The 20,783-nt window shown below is 47.2% G+C and overlaps 1 protein-coding gene across 1 annotated transcript in view; it reads right to left on the bottom strand.

The window, feature by feature from the left end:
• LOC107294215 (clathrin heavy chain 1) overlaps nt 1–20,783 on the bottom strand; it is a gene marked incomplete at its 3' end in the record, with an annotated part of 77,954 nt that overhangs the window by 15,124 nt on the left and 42,047 nt on the right. Inside the window, exons 4-8 of the mRNA XM_015823426.2 lie at nt 19,980–20,248; nt 18,894–19,055; nt 16,024–16,137; nt 7,613–7,786; nt 3,656–3,853 (exon numbers count right to left, since the gene is read on the bottom strand). Of these exons, the coding sequence (XP_015678912.2) occupies nt 3,656–3,853; nt 7,613–7,786; nt 16,024–16,137; nt 18,894–19,055; nt 19,980–20,248 (917 nt within the window). The remainder of the gene's footprint in view (nt 1–3,655; nt 3,854–7,612; nt 7,787–16,023; nt 16,138–18,893; nt 19,056–19,979; nt 20,249–20,783) is intronic.

The raw sequence follows: 20,783 nt of genomic DNA, 5'->3' as shown, positions 1-20,783 counted from the left end.
AAATGGAGGGGTTTCCATACTGAGCCATGCTGGCTCAGGAATTCTGGGAGTTGAAGTCCATGACTCATAAAAGAGCCAAGGTTGCCTACCCCTGGTCTAGGCGATCACCAGGAGTCAACAATGTCTCAAAGGGATCCAAAAATAATTTTTAAAAAAACCCCTCCACCTAAATCTAATTGAATTTTTTTCTGTGTCCCTACGCACTCCTTTGTCCATCTCATTTTTTAACATGGACCTCTTGGATCATCAAAGTACAAGTATAGCTCTCAGCAAAAGAAAACCACCCCTCTTTGCTTTATGTTGTATGCCACCCAATTCTCTGTTATAAGGCAGTAAAATAAACATTTCCCAAAGTACTTTATTTTGATCATTGGTCAGATTTAAATAACACGAGAGAATAAGATTAATAAAGGAGACTGACTTTTTTAAAAAGGGTTTGGAAAGGAAAATTAAGTAAATATTAAAAAATGTAAGTGGGAGACCGTGAGTTCTAGTCCTGCCTTAACGATGAAAGCTGACTGGGGGATTTGGGGCCAATCAGCAGGAGTAGCGAGTTCTAGTCCTGCCTTAGGCATGAAAGCCAGCTGGGTGACTTGGGACCAGTCCCTCACAGGGGTGGTTGTTGTGGGGGAAAATAGGAGCAGGAAGGTATCTTGGATACATTCGCCATCTTGAGTTATTTGTACAAATATAGGCACATTACAAATAAATACGTGTACATAAAAATCTTGCAGCTATTCAGCATCATTATAAGAGCATATCACTCTGATCAAGTCTGATCAAGTCAAAGAAAAATGAGATAAGAGAAAATGACAATCAAAATGTTGAGAAGATAAAGGCATAGTAAGTTTGTGTTGCAGGATGTAGTATGAGTTTCTTTAATATAAGAAATGCCTGGCGTGTTGTTTCAATAGCACTTGATTTACTACGATGACCAAGCCTTTTGTCGTGTGGGGATTTTTCTGGAAACTCTTCCAAAGATACAGTGTACGAGGCACAGCAGCGTGTAAAGGTCCAAGCTCTTAGAAATTTTAATGCATTGATTTGATTGAGGTAACTTGCAGGCTTGTATCTGATGATTAGGTTAGTGTTTGCATTTATTAAGTAATTCCTTTCTATTCCCTCCCCCACCTCTTTTTTAATTTATTCGGAGATGTGTTCACATCTGTGAATCTTCCGAGTAAATTGCAGACAGTTCTGTGACTAAAGTAAAGTTGTTCAGTTGTTCAAACGTAGAATATGAGCACACACAGAAATACTGAGCTGCTACAGATCACAGCCGGTGCCTACTTTCTAACAACAGCCCAGAGGAAATGCCGGAAGGGAAGAGAATCGGAGACAGGAAGTAAACAGGAAAGGAATTATGGGATGGTTTCAAACGCCCACAATTCAGCTTTGCTCAGCTACAAGGAGTGTAAGAAGAAAAATCACAGAAAATAAAAAAGATTTGAAGGAAGTATCAGGTGGCATAAATACAGCTTTTCTGGGAGAGTTTCAAGCATAGAAGAATGTTTAGGGAATGTAGGTGCTGGACCTGAAAGAACCAGGTTAATGGGCAAAGAACCAGGTTAAATGGTCAGCAAGGAAAATAACATGGATATCTGGCTCTACCAATTGCCTGGGGCCCCAATTGTGTGTGTGTGTGTTTCATGCTGGAAGTAGTGGACTAGAATGAAGATCCCACCCACCCTCCATTGTGTCCTTGTTCTTAATTTTTCCAATTTCTGATAATGTTAATATATAAATGCTTTGCATTTTTGCTTTAATAATTTGTGCAGAGGCCCAGAGTCACCCGGCAGCCAAACGGCCACCATATAAAATTTATATACTGGTAGTCCTCAACTTTCAACCATATGTTTAGTAACTGTTCCAGGTTACGACGGCACTGAAAACGGCGACTTGCAACCACCGCAGCATCCGCGGGGGCGTGTGGTCAAAATTTGGGCTCTTGGCAACCACGATAAGCAAAGTCAATGGGGGAGTCAGATCACTGAATGGCTGTGTCAAGGTTGCACCAGCAAAGCAAGCTTCAAGCTTGACAGGCTGTGTGATTCGCTTAACTTGTTTTCAAAGGAAAGGACACAGCCCCCCCAGATTATTAATTGCCTTAACTCAAAGCAGGAAGACTAGCTCCCATTCTCACCCTGATCAACATTAATTTATCCTGGCAGAGAACCAAGGTGGTGGTCTCCTATTGCCAGATGCACACTTCCTTCTGAATAAAAACTACCATAGCAATAGCACTTCAGACTTATATACACAGTGCTTTACAGCCCTCTCTAAGCGGTTTACAGAGTCAGCATATTTTCCCCCAACAATCTGGGTCCTCATTTTACCGACCTCAGAAGGATGGAAGGCTGAATCAACCTTGAGCCAGTCAGGATCGAACTGCTGGCATTTGGCCTGCAATACTGCATTCTAACCACTGGGCCACCACAGCTGAAAAGTCTTCAGTCAATCTATAGGCAGGAGCCCTCCCAGTCTAGTTTCGGAATGAACTTGTATGTATGTATGTATGTATGCATGCATGCATGCATGCATGTGACTTGCTTCCCCCCTTTTTTCCTAAAGTCCACCAGCCAGTGCAGTTTGAACCACTGCAAAAAGGGCATTAAAAGGCACCAATGGCGATTTTAACTGTCATTCCACCCAGAGTTACCCTGAGGTCAGATGGGTGGCCAGTAAAATTTATAAATAAATTATACATAAATAAATTCCAAACCACATACAATAGACTTAAGTCAGGGCAATTGCCAACCAATGGCCAAGAAAGGCTCAGGTCACCCATCAAGGTTTCCAAGTGACAGCCCCATAAGGACTAACAATGCTCCCTAATTCAGATAAGCCCTCAACTTACAACTATTTATCAACCATTCGATGGTACAGCAGCATTGGGAAAAGTGACTTACAACCAGTCTTACGACCATGTCCCAGAATCCCCCAGGTCTCAAAGTCCTGTGATTGCCATTTGCAACCTTCCCAGTCAGCTTCCAACAAGCAAAGTCAATATGGGAAGCCGGATTGGCTTAATGCACGATTTGCTTAACAACTCCCACGAATCGCTTATCAACCGTGGGGAAAAGGGCCGTAAAATCAGGCGCAATGCACCAAACCAGAGGTCCCCAACCTGTGGGCCGCGGCCCAGTCTGTAGTCTCTTGACCACAAGAATGGCTAGCGAGGATGCGCACGTGTGCATGCACCCTCCCCACTTGCGCTAGTGCTGCTGCGCAGGCTCTAGCAGGCGTTTGGCATGTGTGAGGGCGTTAGCGCTGCCGCCAGCATAACGCAGGCGCTAGCGGCCTGATTGCGCATGTGCGCGGGTGCCGGCCTCACCAACAGTGCCACGGGTGCGCACGGGTGCTAGCACCGCCGTTGTGGGTGCACCAGTTTTGCGCGTGCACGCACACACACGTACATTTCCCTGCGGGCTGCCAACCCGGAAAGGTTGGGGAGTTGTGCACTAAACCACCAACTTGCTTAGCAATGAAAATTCTGAACCCCAACTGTGGTCATCAGTTGAGGGCTACTTGTACGTCAGTGCCAAAAAAAACAAACTCAAAGAAACAGGCAGGATGTGAAGTGAAGTGAGGATTCAGACCTGGCTAGTGGATAAAACAGAAGACAAAGCCTGGATCAGGTGGACATTTTCCATACCTTCGGGGCGTTTGCTGCTACTTTGGCTGCTTCAGAGTAGCTCCCTTGGGCAAAAAGGGCATTGAACTTTCGGGCAAAGAGCTCTTCAGCACCGGCAAGATTGTTACGGACAGCCATTCGCAGGGCCAGGTCGGGATTCTGCAGCACATTGGTGATGTATGGGATAATGTTCTCTTCCTCCACACACACGGAAAGCACCTGAAATGCAGGGAGAGAGAAGGACCGTAGTTCCTCAGTAGGATCTCTTGCATTCTTTTTTTCTTTTTTTTTAAATAATAATTTTATTAAGTCTATCAAGCTGTAAAATACAAAAGTGAAAGTGAAAGTAGTGGGGAAATGGGGGAGAACAAAGGGAAGAGAGAGAACTGGAGGATAAAGGGCTAAAAAGAAAAGGACAAGATGGGCTTCTGACTCCTTTTAGTGCTTCATAGTAACATTTGCAGCATCAACTTTTTACTAATATAGCAGTAGCGCTTAGACTTATATACCGCTTCCCAGAGCTTTACAGCCCACTCTGAGCGGTTGACAGAGTCAGCATATGGCCCCCCACAATTTGGGTTCTCTGAAGGATGGAAGGCTGAGTCAACCTTGAGCCGGTCAGGATCAAATTCCTGACTGTGGGCAGAGTTTGCCTGCAATACTGCATTTTAACCACTGCGCCACCAGGGGGATAAGTATAAAAATGTACTGGCCATTTTTATAACAACAAACCTATCTAATCAGCACTCTTTGATGTTGGGTTTTGCCGATTAATATCGTTTGTGGTTACAGAGCTGGGACCAGTATTTGGTAAGTTGGTAAAGGAAAAAGTTAAGCCCTGTAATTTTATTTTGTACTTTACTGTGCTAAAAAAAAGTTGGAAGTCAATGCCTTTTCTTTTATTTCCCCCTATAAAAGGGGCAGGCAACCTTGGCTCTTTTATGACTCGTGGACTTCAACTCCCAGAATTCCTGAGCCAGCCTGGCTCAGCATGGCAACCTCTCCATTTCTCCTCAGCATGGCTGGCTCAGGAATTCTGGGAGTTGAAGTCCACGAGTCATAAAAGAGCCAAGGTTACCTACCCCTGCCCTATACCTAAACCTCTCTTTCCCCTTTCTTATTTTCCTATCATCTTTATTTTCGTTTGTATTTTATACTATGATAATTTTAATTTAAAAAAAATTAAAAACCCATTGCAGTAGAAAAACAATCGTCTTTGGGCTTCTACGAGTGCCTCTTCCAGGCTGGTAACCAGATGCCAGATGGATCCTTTTCTTTTACTTTTTTTGAAGGAGCTATAGTAGCTTACTAACAGATTAACATGATGAGCGGAATGACGACAAGCTCTTATTAAAGTGTTGTTTAATCTTAATGGAATTCCAGCACTAACAGCATGCTCTGTTCAACATCAGAGCAGGTTTTCTTTTAAGATCCTTAATCTTGCTCCCTCCGCTGACCTACCCAGACATAGACCCTAAATAATATCATATTCAAGCGACTTATTTTTCTTCTTGCAAATCCTAGCTCAGTGATGGCGAACCTTTTAGAGACTGAGTGCCCCAAAAGCGCCCCCGCCTCCACGCCCGTCCCGCTCCATGCCCCCTCATTCCGCCCCCCATAAGGCCACCCACCGCCTCCACATCCCACTGCAGCAGATCGCCCAGGCGGCGCGGCGGCACCATGGCAGCCACGTCCTTCACCCGTGCCTCACAGCATCATCTGCACATGACGGGGCGCAAGGGGTGAGTCTTGTCCCCACTGCCATGTCCTTGGCTGTGTTGCTCCGTGCCGGCTGTGCTCGGGGGCGACTCTCCTCCGGGGGGGGGGCTGCTGGTGATAAGGGGGCCATGGGGGGAGGCGGGGATGGGGCAACAGCATGCGTGCCCACAGAGAGGGCTCTGAGTGCCGCCTCTGGCACGCGTGCCATACTGTAGGTTCGCCACCACTGTCCTAAGCTCAAAGCTGTGACTTCTGCAGCAGTTGGAGTCACCAGAGGCACTCCAGATCTGGTGGACTATAAACTCCGTGACTGAAAGCCATTGTAGTTCCACACATCTGGGGAACATCTGGTTGGGGGGAAAACTGCCTCGGAGCAATCGTGAAGGCAGCTCACAGGCTCTGCAAACTTCTGTCGCATCTTAAGAATGTGTACTTTCTCCCTTATCACGTGTTTGGCGACCAAAGAGCATGTTTGCTCTGAAATGCAGTTAAGGATTATGGAGAGGCCCATCCGTCCCTGGCATCAGAGTTTGTGTGCGACTACGAAGCAGTAACAGATTAACAAGAGAAAAGTGCACGCACGGATTGTCTTGTGTGCTTTTTAGGAGACAAAGAGGATAAGAGGCAGCTTTTGGATCAAAGAGCTGTGAAGCTTCAGGGTATGCCTTCTCCTTAACCCAAAGCACCCCGTTTTTATTTTCACTTATTTATTTATTTTTTTGCAGGAGAAGAAACGAACCAGTTTGGCAGCTCCAATTCCTGGCAGGAAGGCAGCCCTCTGCAGTTGAGAGCAGGCCAGAACTGAAAGCCGGTATCATCCGGGATCAAGAAAGATCTTTCAAGGTCGATGCTGTTAAACATTGCCAAGAGCAGCTTTTCCACAGGTTGTGAACTTTGACCTACTGCTATTCAAACACAAGCCTTTTGACTTATTTTGCCGAACGGGCAGCACACCAAGGTTTGATGGTGGTGGACTTACAATCCAAATTACTGCATGAAATTTTAGTTAGTCAGCTAAACCAGGGCTTTTCAACCTTTTCATCCATTGTACCCCTTTTAGGATATGGCAACTTTCGAGTACCACCAGTCACCTAGCAAGGTGTCAAAAACTTGATGACCCACCCAAAAAAGAAAAAAAGTGATAAAGTACAGGTAGTCCTCGACTTACAAAAGTTTGCTTAGTGACTGTTCGAAGTTACAATGGCACTGAAAAAAGTGCCCCCCTAGCCACAGCCGAGCAAGACACCTGCCTGCCCGCTCGGCGGTGCTCTTCCTCCTGTCCGAGGTTTTCATTGTTGTGAGCATTTCTGTTGAGGATTGGCAGCGGGGGTGGGGTGGGGGGTGTTTGGTTTTTATTCCCCCCCGTCTACTGGGTGGTTGCAGCAGGTTTTGGTCACTTCACATGACCCTGGGACACTGTGACCGTCATAAATATGAATCAATTGCCAAGCATTTGAATGTAAATCACAAGACCCTGGAGATGCTGCAACATTCCAGCTGATTGGCGCTTCTTCTGGGCTCAGCAGATGCACCAGGATCAGCGCCGAGCTCCAGCTGGAGCTTGGGGCTGATCCTGGCGCTTCCACTGAGCCCTGACAGCCCTGCAGCTCCAGCCATCTCTCGCTCAGGCTTGTGTGGTGCTGCCACCAATTCAGCTCATTCCCCTCCCCCGCTACCACTTTTCTAGGATGGTCGCGTACCACCTGCCAGGTGCCAATGTACCACAGGTGTTACCCGTACCACTGGTTGAAAAGCTCTGAGCTAAACGCTCAAGAAAAATAGCTACATTTTCAAGATGGCCTTTGACTAACAACCATTCGGTTAGGGGCCATTCAAAGTTGCGAAGGCACTGCAAAAAAATTGAGTAGTGGCCGTTTTTCACACTTACGACCGTGGCAGCATCCCCGTGGTCATGTGGTCAAAATTTGAACACTTGGCAACTGGCTTGTACTTAGGATGGATAGTGTCCCTGGAGGGTCATGTGACCGCCTTCTGCAACCTTCTGACAAGCCAAGTCAATGGGGAAGCCGGATTCACTTAACAACCGTGTTACTAACTTAACAACTGCTTTTGATTTGCTTAGCTGTGGCCAGAAAGGTCATAAAATGGGGCAAAGTGTCTTGCTTAGGAATGTAAACTTTGGGCTCAATTGTGGCTGTAAGTCGAGGGTTACCTGTACAGATGGAGTCCTGGACCCACCTGGCCTCAATCCAGTAACAATCCTCCTAAGCTCCCCCCCAAACATTAAAGCCTCATTACCTGTCCTTTCCTGTTGACCCCAATGATTCCAGCCGTGGCTTCGTGTGGCGCAGTCACGAAGATCGTTTCTCCACTGATTCTGTTCATGTAGATGCAGGTGCCTGTTTCAAGGTCGTAGAGATGGATGTAACCGTATTTTGTGATCAGGAAGACCACATCGTGCTTCTCGCTAATCTGCAAACAGAAAGAGGAGACCAAGAAGGGTTCTTATCCCAGGGAACATACTGTACCACCAAAGGCAGTTCAAGGTATGTTGTCATGGTTCCGAAAGATGAAACTCTTCAAAGAACTTTGAAGCATTGCTTTCCTTAAAAGAATCTTTAATTGAGCAGCATAGCTTGGGCAGGTACATAATTGAAGCCAGAATCTAACTTCCCCTCCCTTCAGCACATAGATCAAAGCGCAATTCCCTCCCACAACTAACAGTCATAAATCACATTCTCCAATTAGTTTGAAGTGCTGGCTTTCCGCCCAGGTCTTTCTCCCGCCATCCCTTATCAGTTCTTATTACAATATTGTATGTCTAACTCCCATTGCATGCCTCCCCCTCCCCCAATATCATCTAATTCTAAGAGTAACGTATAAGAAAGAAAAAGGCATGATCTCCATATGTTGTCAAAGCAAGAACATCCAATGTTAGCAGCGTTGGCATATGTGATATAAGCCGAACAAGTTAGTACGGTCTTCTGAATCAAGCTTCAGTCCTACTCATAGCAACAGGTAGCCTGCATTAAACAAATCTTACTTCATCCATCCCCAGGTTTCAAAAATGTTAGTAGACTTTATATGAGCCCGGTAAGGTAAAAGGCTTATAAGAATCTGTATGGTGTAATGGTTAAGGCAGTGGTGGCGAACCTATGGCACGGGTGCCAGAGGCGGCACTCAGAGCCCTCTCTATGGGCACGCGTGCCGTCGCCCCAGTCCTAGGCCTTCAGCTGGGTTTTATAAAACCTTTTTGCTTTAGGCCTCCACAGCCACGTGCAAAAAAAAAAAAAAAGGTTCAATCAATCAGTCAATTTCAATTTCTTGCGGGGAAAAAAATCTTGTAAAGTTGGAATTGATTGATTGAACGTTTTAGTCCCACCCAGTCTGCCGTTACCACTGCAGCCACTCCCACCCAATGGGCATACCCAGCCAATGGGCCACGGCCACCCGGCACCCGATGATGTATAAGTGGTTTTGGGTTGCAATTTGGGCACTCGGTCTCTAAAAGGTTCGCCATCACTGGGTTAAGGCATCAGGCAAGAAACTGGGAGACTGTGAATTCTAGTCCTGGCCTTAAACGTAAAAGTCGGTTGGGTGACTTTGAGCTAATCACCAGGAGATTCTGAGTTGTAGTCAGAGCTATCTTACCTAGTTCTAGCTATCTTACATGTGACATGGTTCCGAAAAGAAGCAGCTTTTCAAAGAACTTTGAGGCTTAATTACCTTAAAGAATCCTTTAATTGGCTACATAGCTTCGGCACGAACAATACAAAGCCAAAAACTGAACCTCCCACCACCCAAGCACCCGTAACAACGCATAACTCACTCCCTCATTTTACAGTCATCAATCATATGCTCCAATTAGTTTGAAGTGTGAATTGCTCCCTCCCTATTTCTCCTGTTACGCTGACCTTGGCTGTGCTATGCTGAGATATTGTTATGATTAGCTGGCATACTTTCCCACCTCCTAGACTAGTATTGTCTGCTTTAACTCTTGAAGTGATATGTAGGCTAAATAAAACATGTTTGCTTCTTCACATATGGCAAGCAAGAACATCCAATGTTAGCAGACTTGACATCCGCCCCCCCCCTTAGACGAAGGACAGATCCTGTAAACAGAAGCATAGGTTAAGGGTTATCTTTCGGTTTGTTGGGGTTTTTCATATGAAATCTTTTGACCAATCTGTCAGCTTTCACTTCACTGGATTTCACCCAGGTGGCTTCAGATAATGGGTATCCCTTCCATTGTACTAGGTACTGCAATTTCCCTCTAAAAATTCTAGAATCAAGAATACGCTTTACTTCATAGTGGGTCTGTCCCGCAACCACGAGGGGCCCAGGTGCCTTTTTTGGAGGAGGTCTTAACGTGGAGTCACGATATGGTTTCAACAAGCTACAATGGAAAACTGGGTGAATTTTCCCTAAGAGTTTAGGGAGTTTTAGCTCTACTGTGACTGGGTTGATGATTCTTACTATGGGGAAAGGCCCCAAGAACTTTGGCCCCAATTTCTTGCTGGGCAACTTGAGGCGTAGGTATTTAGTTGACAAATAAACCTTTTCCCCAACTTGGAATGTTCTTTGGGGAGCCCTCTTTTTATCAGCCTGCTTTTTATAGGTTTCAAAAGTCTTTTTTAAAGCGGTTTTTGTGTTTCTCCAAACTTCTTCCCACCCCCTCACCCATTGGTCAAGTGTTTGGGAAGCGGAGGGCATCTGAGGATATTCAGGTATTGGGTTGAACTCTTTTCCTGTGGCCACTCTGAAAGGCGTGTAACTGGTGCTGCTGTGCACAGAATTATTGTACGCCACCTCTGCAAAAGGGAGAAGATCAGTCCAAACCTCAAATGGCACGTTGCTCCCTTCTAGATAGTGTCGCCAGTTTAATAACGCCCATCTAACCGCGAAGGCTTCTTTCTCCCAGATTGCCCATCTCCGCTCGCTCTCAGTAAATTTCTTAGAGGTGTAGCCGCAGGGTTGCAGGATCCCATTTTTGTTCTTTTGCAGTAACACAGCTCCAACTGCCACATTGCTGGCGTCGGCTTGAATCACAAAGGGTTCCCCTGGGCAGGGGTGCTTTAGGACCGGTTCAGCAGCAAATAGTCTTTTTAAGTTCTCAAAAGCTGTTTGACAACCCATTGTCCATGCTAGTGGTTGGCCCGGTCGTGGCTTTCCTCCTCCTTTGCCTGTTTTGAGTAGTTCGGTAAGGGGTAGGGCAATCTCGGCAAAAGAGGGGATAAATTGACAATAAAAGTTGGCAAAACCCAGAAAGCTCTGGAGCTGTTTGCGAGTCTTTGGGGGCTGCCATTCAATTATGGCTTTCACCTTGGCTGGGTCCATTTCAATACCCTCATTGGAAATTCTGTAGCCAAGATAGTCCAATCGAGTTTGATGAAATTCACATTTCGACAGTTTGGCATAAAGCTTGGCATTCAATAGTTTCTTTAACACTTCTCTTACCAGCTTTATGTGATCAGTCATGTTCGTGCTATATATCAAGATATCATCAAGATACACCAAAACCCCTTTGTACAAGTGATCATGTAGTACCTCATTAATCAACTGCATAAATACAGCTGGGGCCCCCTGTAGTCCAAACGGCATGACTTTGAACTGATAGCTCCCCACTGGACAGTTGAAGGCAGTTTTCCACTCGTCTCCCTCTTTTATTCTCACCCGGTAGTATGCCTCTCTCAGGTCTAATTTAGTGAAGACACTCCCTTTAGCCAGATGAGTTAATAAGTCCTTTAGGAGGGGGAGTGGGTATTTGTTTTCCACACTCACAGCATTGAGACCCTTATAGTCCACGCAGAGATGAAAAGACCCATCTTTTTTCTCTTTGAATAACACAGGGGCTCCCATGGTGGATTTGGCCCGTTCAATAAACCCCCTCGCTAGGTTTTTGTTCACGTATCGCTGCATCTCCTCCATTTCGAGGGGGGACATAGCATACATTCTCGGTCGTGGGAGTTTGGCTCCTGGCACCAGTTCGATGGAGCAGTCATTGGGTCTGTGAGGGGGTAGGGCATCACATTCTTTTTCACTAAAAACCTTCGCCAGGTCCCAGTACTCATTGGGGATGACTGGTTCGGCCCGAGGCGGTGAGGTGGCCATGTGCGCTCGCTCGTTGGGTGGCCTAAGGTGCCCTGCAACATCCGTTGACTCAATGGGGGGATCAGGCTCTATAGGTAGTCTCACGGTTCTCATTCCTTTCTCCCACCAGATAAATGGTTTCCTTTTGTCTAACCAGGCTAATCCTAGGATCACCGCCTCAGACATTTTTGGAGCCACCAGGAAGCGAATAAACTCCCAGTGTGCACCTATTTCTAGGCGTAAGGGCTCAGTTACTTGTGTGACAAGAGGCCCCCCCCCATGAGAGACCCATCGGCTTGCTCAAACCTCATGGGTTCAGAGAGCGATTTTGCTCGAATGCCCAATTTCATGGCAAAGGGAAAGCTAATAATACATCAGGTGCATCCAGAATCTATTAGCACATTTAAATTCATTTGTACCCCAGATTTAGGGATTATAAGTTTGGCAGCTAGCGAAAAAGGTGGGATTTGTGGACTCACCATTGGGTCGTTCTCCCCTTCGTCCTCACTGTCAAGAGAGGGTAGAGCTGGGAGGGATCCAGCCTTAGTCCCGGCGTCCTCCTGTGCAGGGGATGCGACCTGGACAGCCAGTTCTTGTTTCCGATTGGATTTTCCTCTCGGTGGCTGTTGATCAGATTTCTTTTTCGCTGCGGGTTTCGGCCTGCCTTGTTGTTGGGGGTAGGGAACTGGGCAGTTCGCTGCTCGATGTCTCTGCTGTCCGCATCGGAAGCACGAGAGTGGAGGCCCTACAGGTAGTTTGGGTCTTTCGGTAGATGCAGTTGTTGGAGGTCTCCAGGGGGTTGGTTGTCGTCTGGGTCGTTCTGGCTTCGATTCCATTTCAGGTGAGAGAGGCTTCTTGTAACGAGAGAGCTTGACGTCCAGCTTCACCACTGTCTGGTACCACTCCTGTAGCCGATCGGGTACTTCTCGGTAGATGCAAGCCTGAGAGAGGTGATCGTCCAATCCCTCAACAAAGTATTGAACCAGGGATTGTTCGGACCACCCCTCTGTTCGGCCTGCTAACTTGCGGAACTCTCGCACGTACTCCAGGGCAGGCCTCCCGGCTTGTTTTATTTTGTGAATTTGTCTTGCTGCTTTGAGGCCTATGGATGGGTCCTCAAATCGTTCTTTCAGACCTAAGAGGAAAAGGTGGGGATCTTCCAATTCGGGGGCTTGCTCACTATATAAATTATTCAGCCATTCAGCTGCTTCTCCCTCTAGGTTGGATGCAATAACGTCGACCATGGCACCTGGGTCCAGAAAATGATAGGCCCAGTGGTTCAAGTGAGAGCGCCCTTGGTTGAGAAAAAAAATCAGCTTCTCTGGATCCCCATCGAAGGTTGCTTTGAAGGGTGATGCAAACACAGGCTGTTGCGGCCCCCACTGGGGCTGTTGCTGCTGGCCGCACCCCGGTTGCTGGTCCCATGGCTGCTGGGCTCTCTGCTGTTGACGTGGTACCCCCAGTTGTTGCTGATCCACTGGTTGTTGGACTCTACGCTGTTGACGTGGTGCCCCCAGTTGCTGTTGGCCCCATCCTGCCTGCTGATCCAACGGTTGCTGGATTCTCTGTTGTTGACGTGATGCCTCCAGGTGCTGTTGGCCCCATCCTGCCTGCCGATCCAACGGTTGCTGGATTCTCTGCTGTTGACGTGGTGTCTCCAGTTGCTGTTGGCCCCATCCTGCCTGCCAATCCAACGGTTGCTGGATTCTCTGCGGTTGACGTGGTGCCCCCAATTGCTGTTGGCCCCATCCTGCCTGCTGATCCAATGGTTGCTGGATTCTCTGCTGTTGACGTGGTGCCCCCAGTTGCTGTTGGCCCCATCCTGCCTGCTGCTGCCACACCGGTAACACTGGCCTCTCGAGTCGTTGCAGATCTTCCCCGGGTTGCTGTCTGGGCGGGGGTTGCTGCTGTCTTCTCTGCTGTTGTCCAGCGGGGGCTGGTGATGCCCCCTGCTGCTGTAGGCCCCTCAATGGCTGCTGAGCAAGTGGGGGTTGTTGCTGGGCATCCCTAATCTGTAAGATCACCGGCTGTAGCTCTCCTGGCTTTTGCACTACCTCAAGCTGCTGCAAGGCCTCTATTAGTTGATGTAGGCTCAGAGATAGTTGATCACTCCTCTGTGGGGGTTGCTTGGTTTCACCTTGCTGTAGGGGGCCCAGGCTGGGGTTTTCTCTCTCTGTGGGGCTGGAGGCTTTGGCAGGGGACCCCAGGGGTTGAAAAACTATTTGTTCTGCAAGGGTGGGGCTGGGTGCCTCTCTCAACAGGAGCTGCTCTTCGCTCCACACTTCTAACTCTTCAAATCTCTCTGCCAGGTAGTCTAATGACCCACTGCGAACTGCAGGTGGGTATTTCAACTCACCCGAGTCTTCAGTGACAGACGGCCGGGCAGCTCTCCACTGGGAGGGGGAAGGCAATATGTAAGAATCCCTTTGTTGTGACTCACGCTCATCTGCTGGCAGGGCTGTGTGGAATCGTCCAGAGCCTTCGCTCGGCTTATCCCAGTCTGACGACCAAATCAGCTCTCCTGATAGTTTTGGTCTCGCTCTCAGCTGGGGAGTTTGCAAGGATTTCTTCTCCATCGGCTGGCTAGCTGTCGCTCCTCTCCCTGGGGAAGCTGCTGCTGTCGCTCCCCCTCCTGGGGAGGTTGCGGCTGGAGGGGTGCTGGCCTCAGGCCTTCCCTCTTCTTCCATGGTGAGATCTTCCCCTTATCTTTGTCAAACGATCCCCGTTATTTTAGGGATAGTGACTGGGGTAAGGGACCCCTAAATGGTTTTAAAAGTTTGTGGTTTTTGGTTTGATGACATGGTTCCGAAAAGAAGCAGCTTTTCAAAGAACTTTGAGGCTTAATTACCTTAAAGAATCCTTTAATTGGCTACATGGCTTCCGCACGAACAATACAAAGCCAAAAACTGAACCTCCCACCACCCAAGCACCCGTAACAACTGCATAACTCACTCCCTCATTTTACAGTCATCAATCATATGCTCCAATTAGTTTGAAGTGTGAATTTCTCCCTCCCTATTTCTCCTGTTACGCTGACCTTGGCTGTGCTATGCTGAGATATTGTTATGATTAGCTGGCATACTTTCCCACCTCCTAGACTAGTATTGTCTGCTTTAACTCTTGAAGTGATATGTAGGCTAAATAAAACATGTTTGCTTCTTCACATATGGCAAGCAAGAACATCCAATGTTAGCAGACCTGACAACATGAAAGCCAGCTGGGTGACTTTGGACAAATCACCAGGAGACTGTGAGTTCTAGTCCCACTTTAGGCATAAAGCCATCTGGGTGACCCTGGGCCAGCTCTTTCTCTCAGCCCCAGGAAGGTGGCAATAGTCAAACCACTTCTGAAAACAGACCTGCCAAGAAAACTGCAGGAATTGCCAAGAATCAGACTCAGCTGAATAGAAGGGGAAAGAATAAGGCAGAGCAGACTCTTATGTAGACCGAAAGCTGCTTTTATTACGACTGTTGTAAAAAAAAAAATCTTGCAAGACTGAATGTATTTCTTTTCCTCCCATATTTATCTTCAGGTGAATTTGAGGGAAGAGGACTCTCTCTCAGATGCTTTCGTAAACCACTTTCTTGGCCTGGGTTCAACCTTCATTTATCTCATCCTTGCCTGGTAACGGATCTTCCCTGTGTCCTTCAAGCCCCCCCGCCCCACACACACAATATGCCCACTGCACTTTCCTCCCACGGTGTTAATGCTTTTCTGCACATGATTTTAAAAGAACACAAGCAGACGTTTAGGATGATGAACTCTGCTCTTGTAAAGCAGCAAGGCGTGCAGATTCCTGGTTGGATCAAAAATACAATCTGTTCATATAGATTGTTTGAACTGTCCAACTGCCAAGTTGCAAAGCTACCCAGACGAAGGATCGAGAGGCTCACTGACTGTATGCCTACAGAAGCCCCCCCCAAACACCTGAACTTTGCTCTGTAAAAAGCAGCTACAATGTTAAACGGCAAGGCCGAGAGCTGGGCAGTCTTGAGGTTTGCTAATTCGTTTGGGGCCTTGACATGGTTCCTTTTAAGCCCTTCTATTATTTAGTTAGCCATTTGTATCCCACTCTGTTATTTCTACAAATAGCTCAAGGCAGCAAACACACCCTCCTCCTCCTCCTCGTTTTCTCCGCAACAACCCTGTGAGGTGGGTTGAGCCAAGAGTGAGTGACTGGCCCAAAGTCACCCAGCTGGCTGCCATGGCTAAGGCAGGACTAGAACTCCCTTCTCCTGAGGACTGGCCCCAAGTCAACCAGCTAGTTTCTCAAGCCTAAGGTGGGTCTAGAATTCCTGGTAACTGGCCGAAAGTCACTCAACTGGCTGTCATGGCTAAGGCAGGACTTGAACTCACAGTCTAACCTGGTGACTTAACCACTAGACTAGGGATGTCAAGCCTTGACAACTTTAAGACTTTGTGGACTTCAACTCCCAGAATTCCCCAGCCAGCATGGCTGGCTGGGGAACTCTGGGAGTTGAAGTCCACTAGTCTTAAAAGTTGCAAAAGCTAGACACTCCTGCATTAGACCAAATTGGATTGCATAGCCAGACAGCCTGCCTATTCCAAAGCTTTCCAGGACGAACACGGAAAGGCCGTTCCTGGATAATATACCATACCTGCATTGCTACTGGGAAGTCATTCTGGGCTTCTGGTGGGAAGAAGACATCTACAGCTTTCTTGGGGAATGGCTGGTTTCCGGTGGGAGGTGCCCCAACCTCAATAATATGCAGCTGTACAGAAAGAAATCGAATCAGAGGCCGTGTTTAGAAAGGAATCTATGCTTGCCAATACTTTTGTTTTATCAAACAAGAAGAGAGGAATGTCCCATGGCTGAAAATATAGACTAGACCAGGGCTTTTCAACCTTTTCACCCATTGTACCACTTTTAGTGTACGGCAACATCCGAGTACCACCAGTCGCCTAGAAAGGTGTCAAAAATTTGATGTCCCCAAAAAAATAAAAATGAAAAAAGTGATAAAGTACAGATAGTCCTCGACTTACAACAGTTTGCTTAGTGACTGTTCGAAGTTACAATGGCACTGAAAAAAGTGCCCCCCAAGCCACAGCCGAGCAAGACACCTGCCTGCCCACCTGGCGGTGCTCTTCCTCCTGTCCGAGGTTTTCATTGTTGTGAGCATTTCTGTTGAGGATTGGCAGCGGGGGTGGGGTGGGGGGGTGTTTGGTTTTTATTCTCCCCGTCTACTGGGTGGTTGCAGCAGGTTTTGGTCACTTCACATGACCCTGGGACACTGTGACCGTCATAAATATGAATCAGTTGCCAAGCATCTGAATGTAAATCACAAGACCCTGGAGAGGCTGCAACATTCCAGCTGATCGGCGCTTCTTCTGGGCTCAGCAGAAGTGCCAGGATCAGTGCTGTTTTCCAGCTGATTGGTGCTTCTTCTGGGCTCAGCAGAAGCGCCAGGATCAGCGCCGAGCTCCAGCCCTGACAGCCCCGAAGAAGCGCCGATCAGTTGGAAAGCGGCACTGATCCTGGCGCTTCCACTGAGCCTGACAGCCCTGCAGCTCCATCCATCTCTCACTCAGGCTTGTGCGGTGCTGCCACCGGTTCAGCTCATTCCCCTCCCCCGCTACCACTTTTCTAGGATGGTCGCGTACCACCTGCCAGGTGCCAATGTACCACAGGTGGTACCCGTACCACTGGTTGAAAAGACTAGACTGCTTCGTGCAAGATCAGCCGCAAAGAAGTGATAGCACAACCAGGTTGAGCTGTGATCTCCCTTGGAAGGGGACTTGCTCTTTCAGACAACCCCTGTTCTCTGGGAAAGGCTTATCCAAAGGTGTTTCCCAAAAGGCAACTGGACTTTCTTAGCTTTTTTTTTTCTTGAAAACGTTTCGCTTCTCCTCCGAGAAGCTTCTTTAGTTCTGATGATGGCCCCAATTAAACACCCTCTTCTCAGTCCAATGTACTGGTAGTCCTCAACCTATGACCACAACTGAGCCCAAAATTTTGGTTGCTAAGCAAGACATTTGTTAAGTGAGATTTGCCCCAGTTGACAACCTTTCTTGCTGAAGGGGAATCCCTGCAGTTGTCAAGTTAGCAACAACAGTTGTCAAGTGAATCTGGCTTCCCCCCCCCATTGACTCTGCTTGTCAGGAGGTCGCAAAAGGGGATCACGTGACCCCCGTGGGACACGGCAACCGTTGTAAATATGAGTCAGTTGCTAAGAATCTGAATGTTGATTGTGCGACTGTTGGGGTACTGCAATGGCCGTAAGCGTGAAAACCGGTCATAAGTCACTTTTTTTAGTGCCGTTGTAACTTTGAATGGTCACTAAATGAACTGTTGTAAGTCAAGGACGACCTGTATGTGACAATCTAATCACCAAGACTCTGGACAGCAGACAGTAACAGAGCAAAGGATGTTAAGACCTATATGTCTTCTGTTAATCAGGATGGGATGTCCTTTTACTCACAACTAGCACTAAGCTGCAACAGTTTAGGCTGCCTGCTGAACTAACGGCCTGTTTGCTCTGTTCAATTTGGGTGAGCGTAAAAAGGAGAGGGGAAAAACCGCTGGACGGTTTGAAACAGCGCTGATCCTAGCGCTGTAATAGAGTGAACGGGGAATCCATGAAGGGGAAATAAAGAGATATACAACCTGCCCAAAAGTCTGACAAGGGAGCCAACCATAATCCTGTCCTACTGGGCTGAAGACTAAGTCGTGACTGGGTGGGACTTAAGCCCAGCAGGAGGCGTGGCAACTTTGTCAGACTTAGTCTAATTGGGCAGGAAGACAGTCTAAACCCATTCATGGATTCTCCATCCACATGCTGGAGAAAGGGGAATTCCAGAAGTTGTGAATGCTCCAATACTGCAAGTTTTTAAGAAGAGATTAGACAACTGTTTTTCTGAAATGGTATAGGGTTGGACTAGAAGACCTCTACGTCCCTTCCAAATTCTATTCTATTCTATTCTATTCCATTCCATTCCATTTAATTCTATTTCTATTATTTCTATTTCTAATAATTCTAATTCTATTATTTTTCCTGCTGTTCAGAACTATGTGCCCCAAAGCTTCAATCTGAACAGGTAATTTAGCAACCATTAGAAATTACAACAGCACTGAAAAAAGTGACCTACAACAGTGGCCGTAACCCCACAGCCACATAGTCAAACTTCAGCTGCTTGGCAATCAACATTTATTTACAATTATTGTAGCATCCCGGGGTCATGTGATCGCCATTTGTGACTTTCCCAGCTGGCTACTGACCAGCAAAATCAATTGGGGGGGAAGCTAGATTTGCTTAACGACCTTATGATCCACTTAAAAACTGCAGTGATTTGCTTAACAACCATGGCAAAAAACCCAGCTGCGACTCACTTAACAACTGTCTTGCTTAGAAACGGGTGTTCTGGTCCCAATTGCAGTTGTAAGTCGAGGACGGCCTGTATAAAAACATCAACGAAGGCTGAAGTCTCCTCCCTGGCGATGGATGGATGGAGATCGGACCCACAGACTCACCTTGCCTCCGGCCTGCCCCCGCACTGCGAAGCAGAACAGGGTGGACTCTTCCGCGTTGCCTTCCATCTTGAACTGGGCAAAACTGGCAGCGTGGCCTTCGATGGGCTGTGACACTTTCCTGTCCACAGAATAAAGTTGCATGGCTCCAACTACACGGTTTTGCTTTAAGAAGGGAAGGAAAGGGGTCGTCAGAACACTGAACCTAAATATAGGGTTAAGCTAGCGGCACACTTTAGACCAGGGGTCTCCAGACATGGCCGCTTTAAGACTTGTGGACTTCAACTCCCAGAATTCCTCAGCCAGTAGGGCACACAGGTTTTCAAAACCAGAAGCCAAAACCTGGGTTTTTAAGACTAAGGAACTTTTTTTACAATGAAAATCAGAAATGGTTCTCTTTCATTCGCCCCAATCAAATTCTGCTTGCAAGATGTGCTTCTTTGTGTAACTAACAAAATTTCAATGTGAAATTGAAAGCAGGGTTCCTTCTGTTGCAAGAGATTAGCTGTTGAGGCTTTGCCAAAAGCTCTGCCAAGAGATCAAGGTTGCACAGGGAGCAGAAAAATGAGTCAGGGATACAAAGGTTTCAATTTTGCTACAACGAACATTTCTAGAGGAGATTTTTGGCTATTTTTCTCACAAAATGTATGCGAGAAAGTAACTATCTTCTCCCACATCTTATAGCAAAGATCCCAGCTCTTACTGAGGCAATGCTCATTCCCATTAGGCTATAAAAAAGGTAAAGGGGTCCCTGTGGATTTTACTCGGCTAGTCTTTGCTGGCTTTAGGAGTGTGTGTGTGTGTGTGCTCATCTCCGTTTCAAGGCCATTGAGCCAGCGCTGCCCGAAGGAACATTTCCTCAGTCATGTGGCCAGAATGAGGTCACAGAGCGCTGTTACCTTCCCACCGTAGTGGTACCTATTTATCTACTCACATTTGCATGCTTTTGAACTGCTAGGTTGGGAGAAGCTGCGGCAGGCAAGGAGCTCACCCTGTCACGTGGCGCTCGGGTCTCAAACCTGGGGCTGCTGGCTTTCCAGCTGACCAGGGTCTTAACCTCTGAGCCACCGTGTCGCCTTATATTATTACCTGTGCAGAAATTCCAGTCAGAAGCAGCCATTTCTGCTTTGCATCCGTACGGTAGTTGATAATCTGGCAACCCGCAAGACTGGAATGACGATCGAACATTTTGACTGGCTGAGACTCTCCTTCCATGCTCCAGTGGTACACGGCGTTGTCGGTGACCAGCGCAACAGTGTTGAGGGAAATCCACTTCCAAAAGGTGACATCATCCGTCATGGTGTGAGCCTTCATTTTGCTCTTCATCTCAATGTTAAAAATCTGAAGGGTCTTCCCGGCTAAAGACAGGAGCGTGGATTAATTGAGCAAAGCTACTCGTGATGGTTCATCACTTAAAAGCCTACTGGTCGTTTAAGCCTGCAAAGATTATCTGACGTCCAAATCCCAGCCCGGGGAAAGGATCATGCACGGTATTTGACAGTAAAAATGGCCATCCTCTCAAAGGCCATTTCTGTCCTACGTGAGTCCTAAGAGAGCCAAGGGCTGAACTGATCGTGGCATCGAAGCCAGTTACAGCACAACTATTTTCTCTCATGATGCTCAACATTCATGCAAAGTTACTCATCCTTAACCCAAGCAACTCATTTCACGTCTTGCTTGAGAAGATAAAGTACATCAAGACATACAACATCGGTGCAACACACACGTTAATATCCGTATCTAGAAGAAATATGGGGACCACCTAAGATTAACTGCCGTGTCCTATTCTGGCGGGTACTTTTTTAGATAGTTAGTTTAGCTGCCCTTTGTGCATACTGTGGGCTAAGCATACAGCAAGCACAGAGGTTAGAAAGGTGAGAGAGTACAATTACA

Source organism: Protobothrops mucrosquamatus, unplaced genomic scaffold (genome assembly GCF_001527695.2).
Source record: "Protobothrops mucrosquamatus isolate PMUCROS unplaced genomic scaffold, P.Mucros_1.0 scaffold1865, whole genome shotgun sequence".
NCBI lineage: Eukaryota > Metazoa > Chordata > Lepidosauria > Squamata > Viperidae > Protobothrops > Protobothrops mucrosquamatus.
The sequence above is the reverse complement of the archived record's forward strand: the minus strand, read 5'-3'. Positions and strand labels throughout refer to the sequence as shown.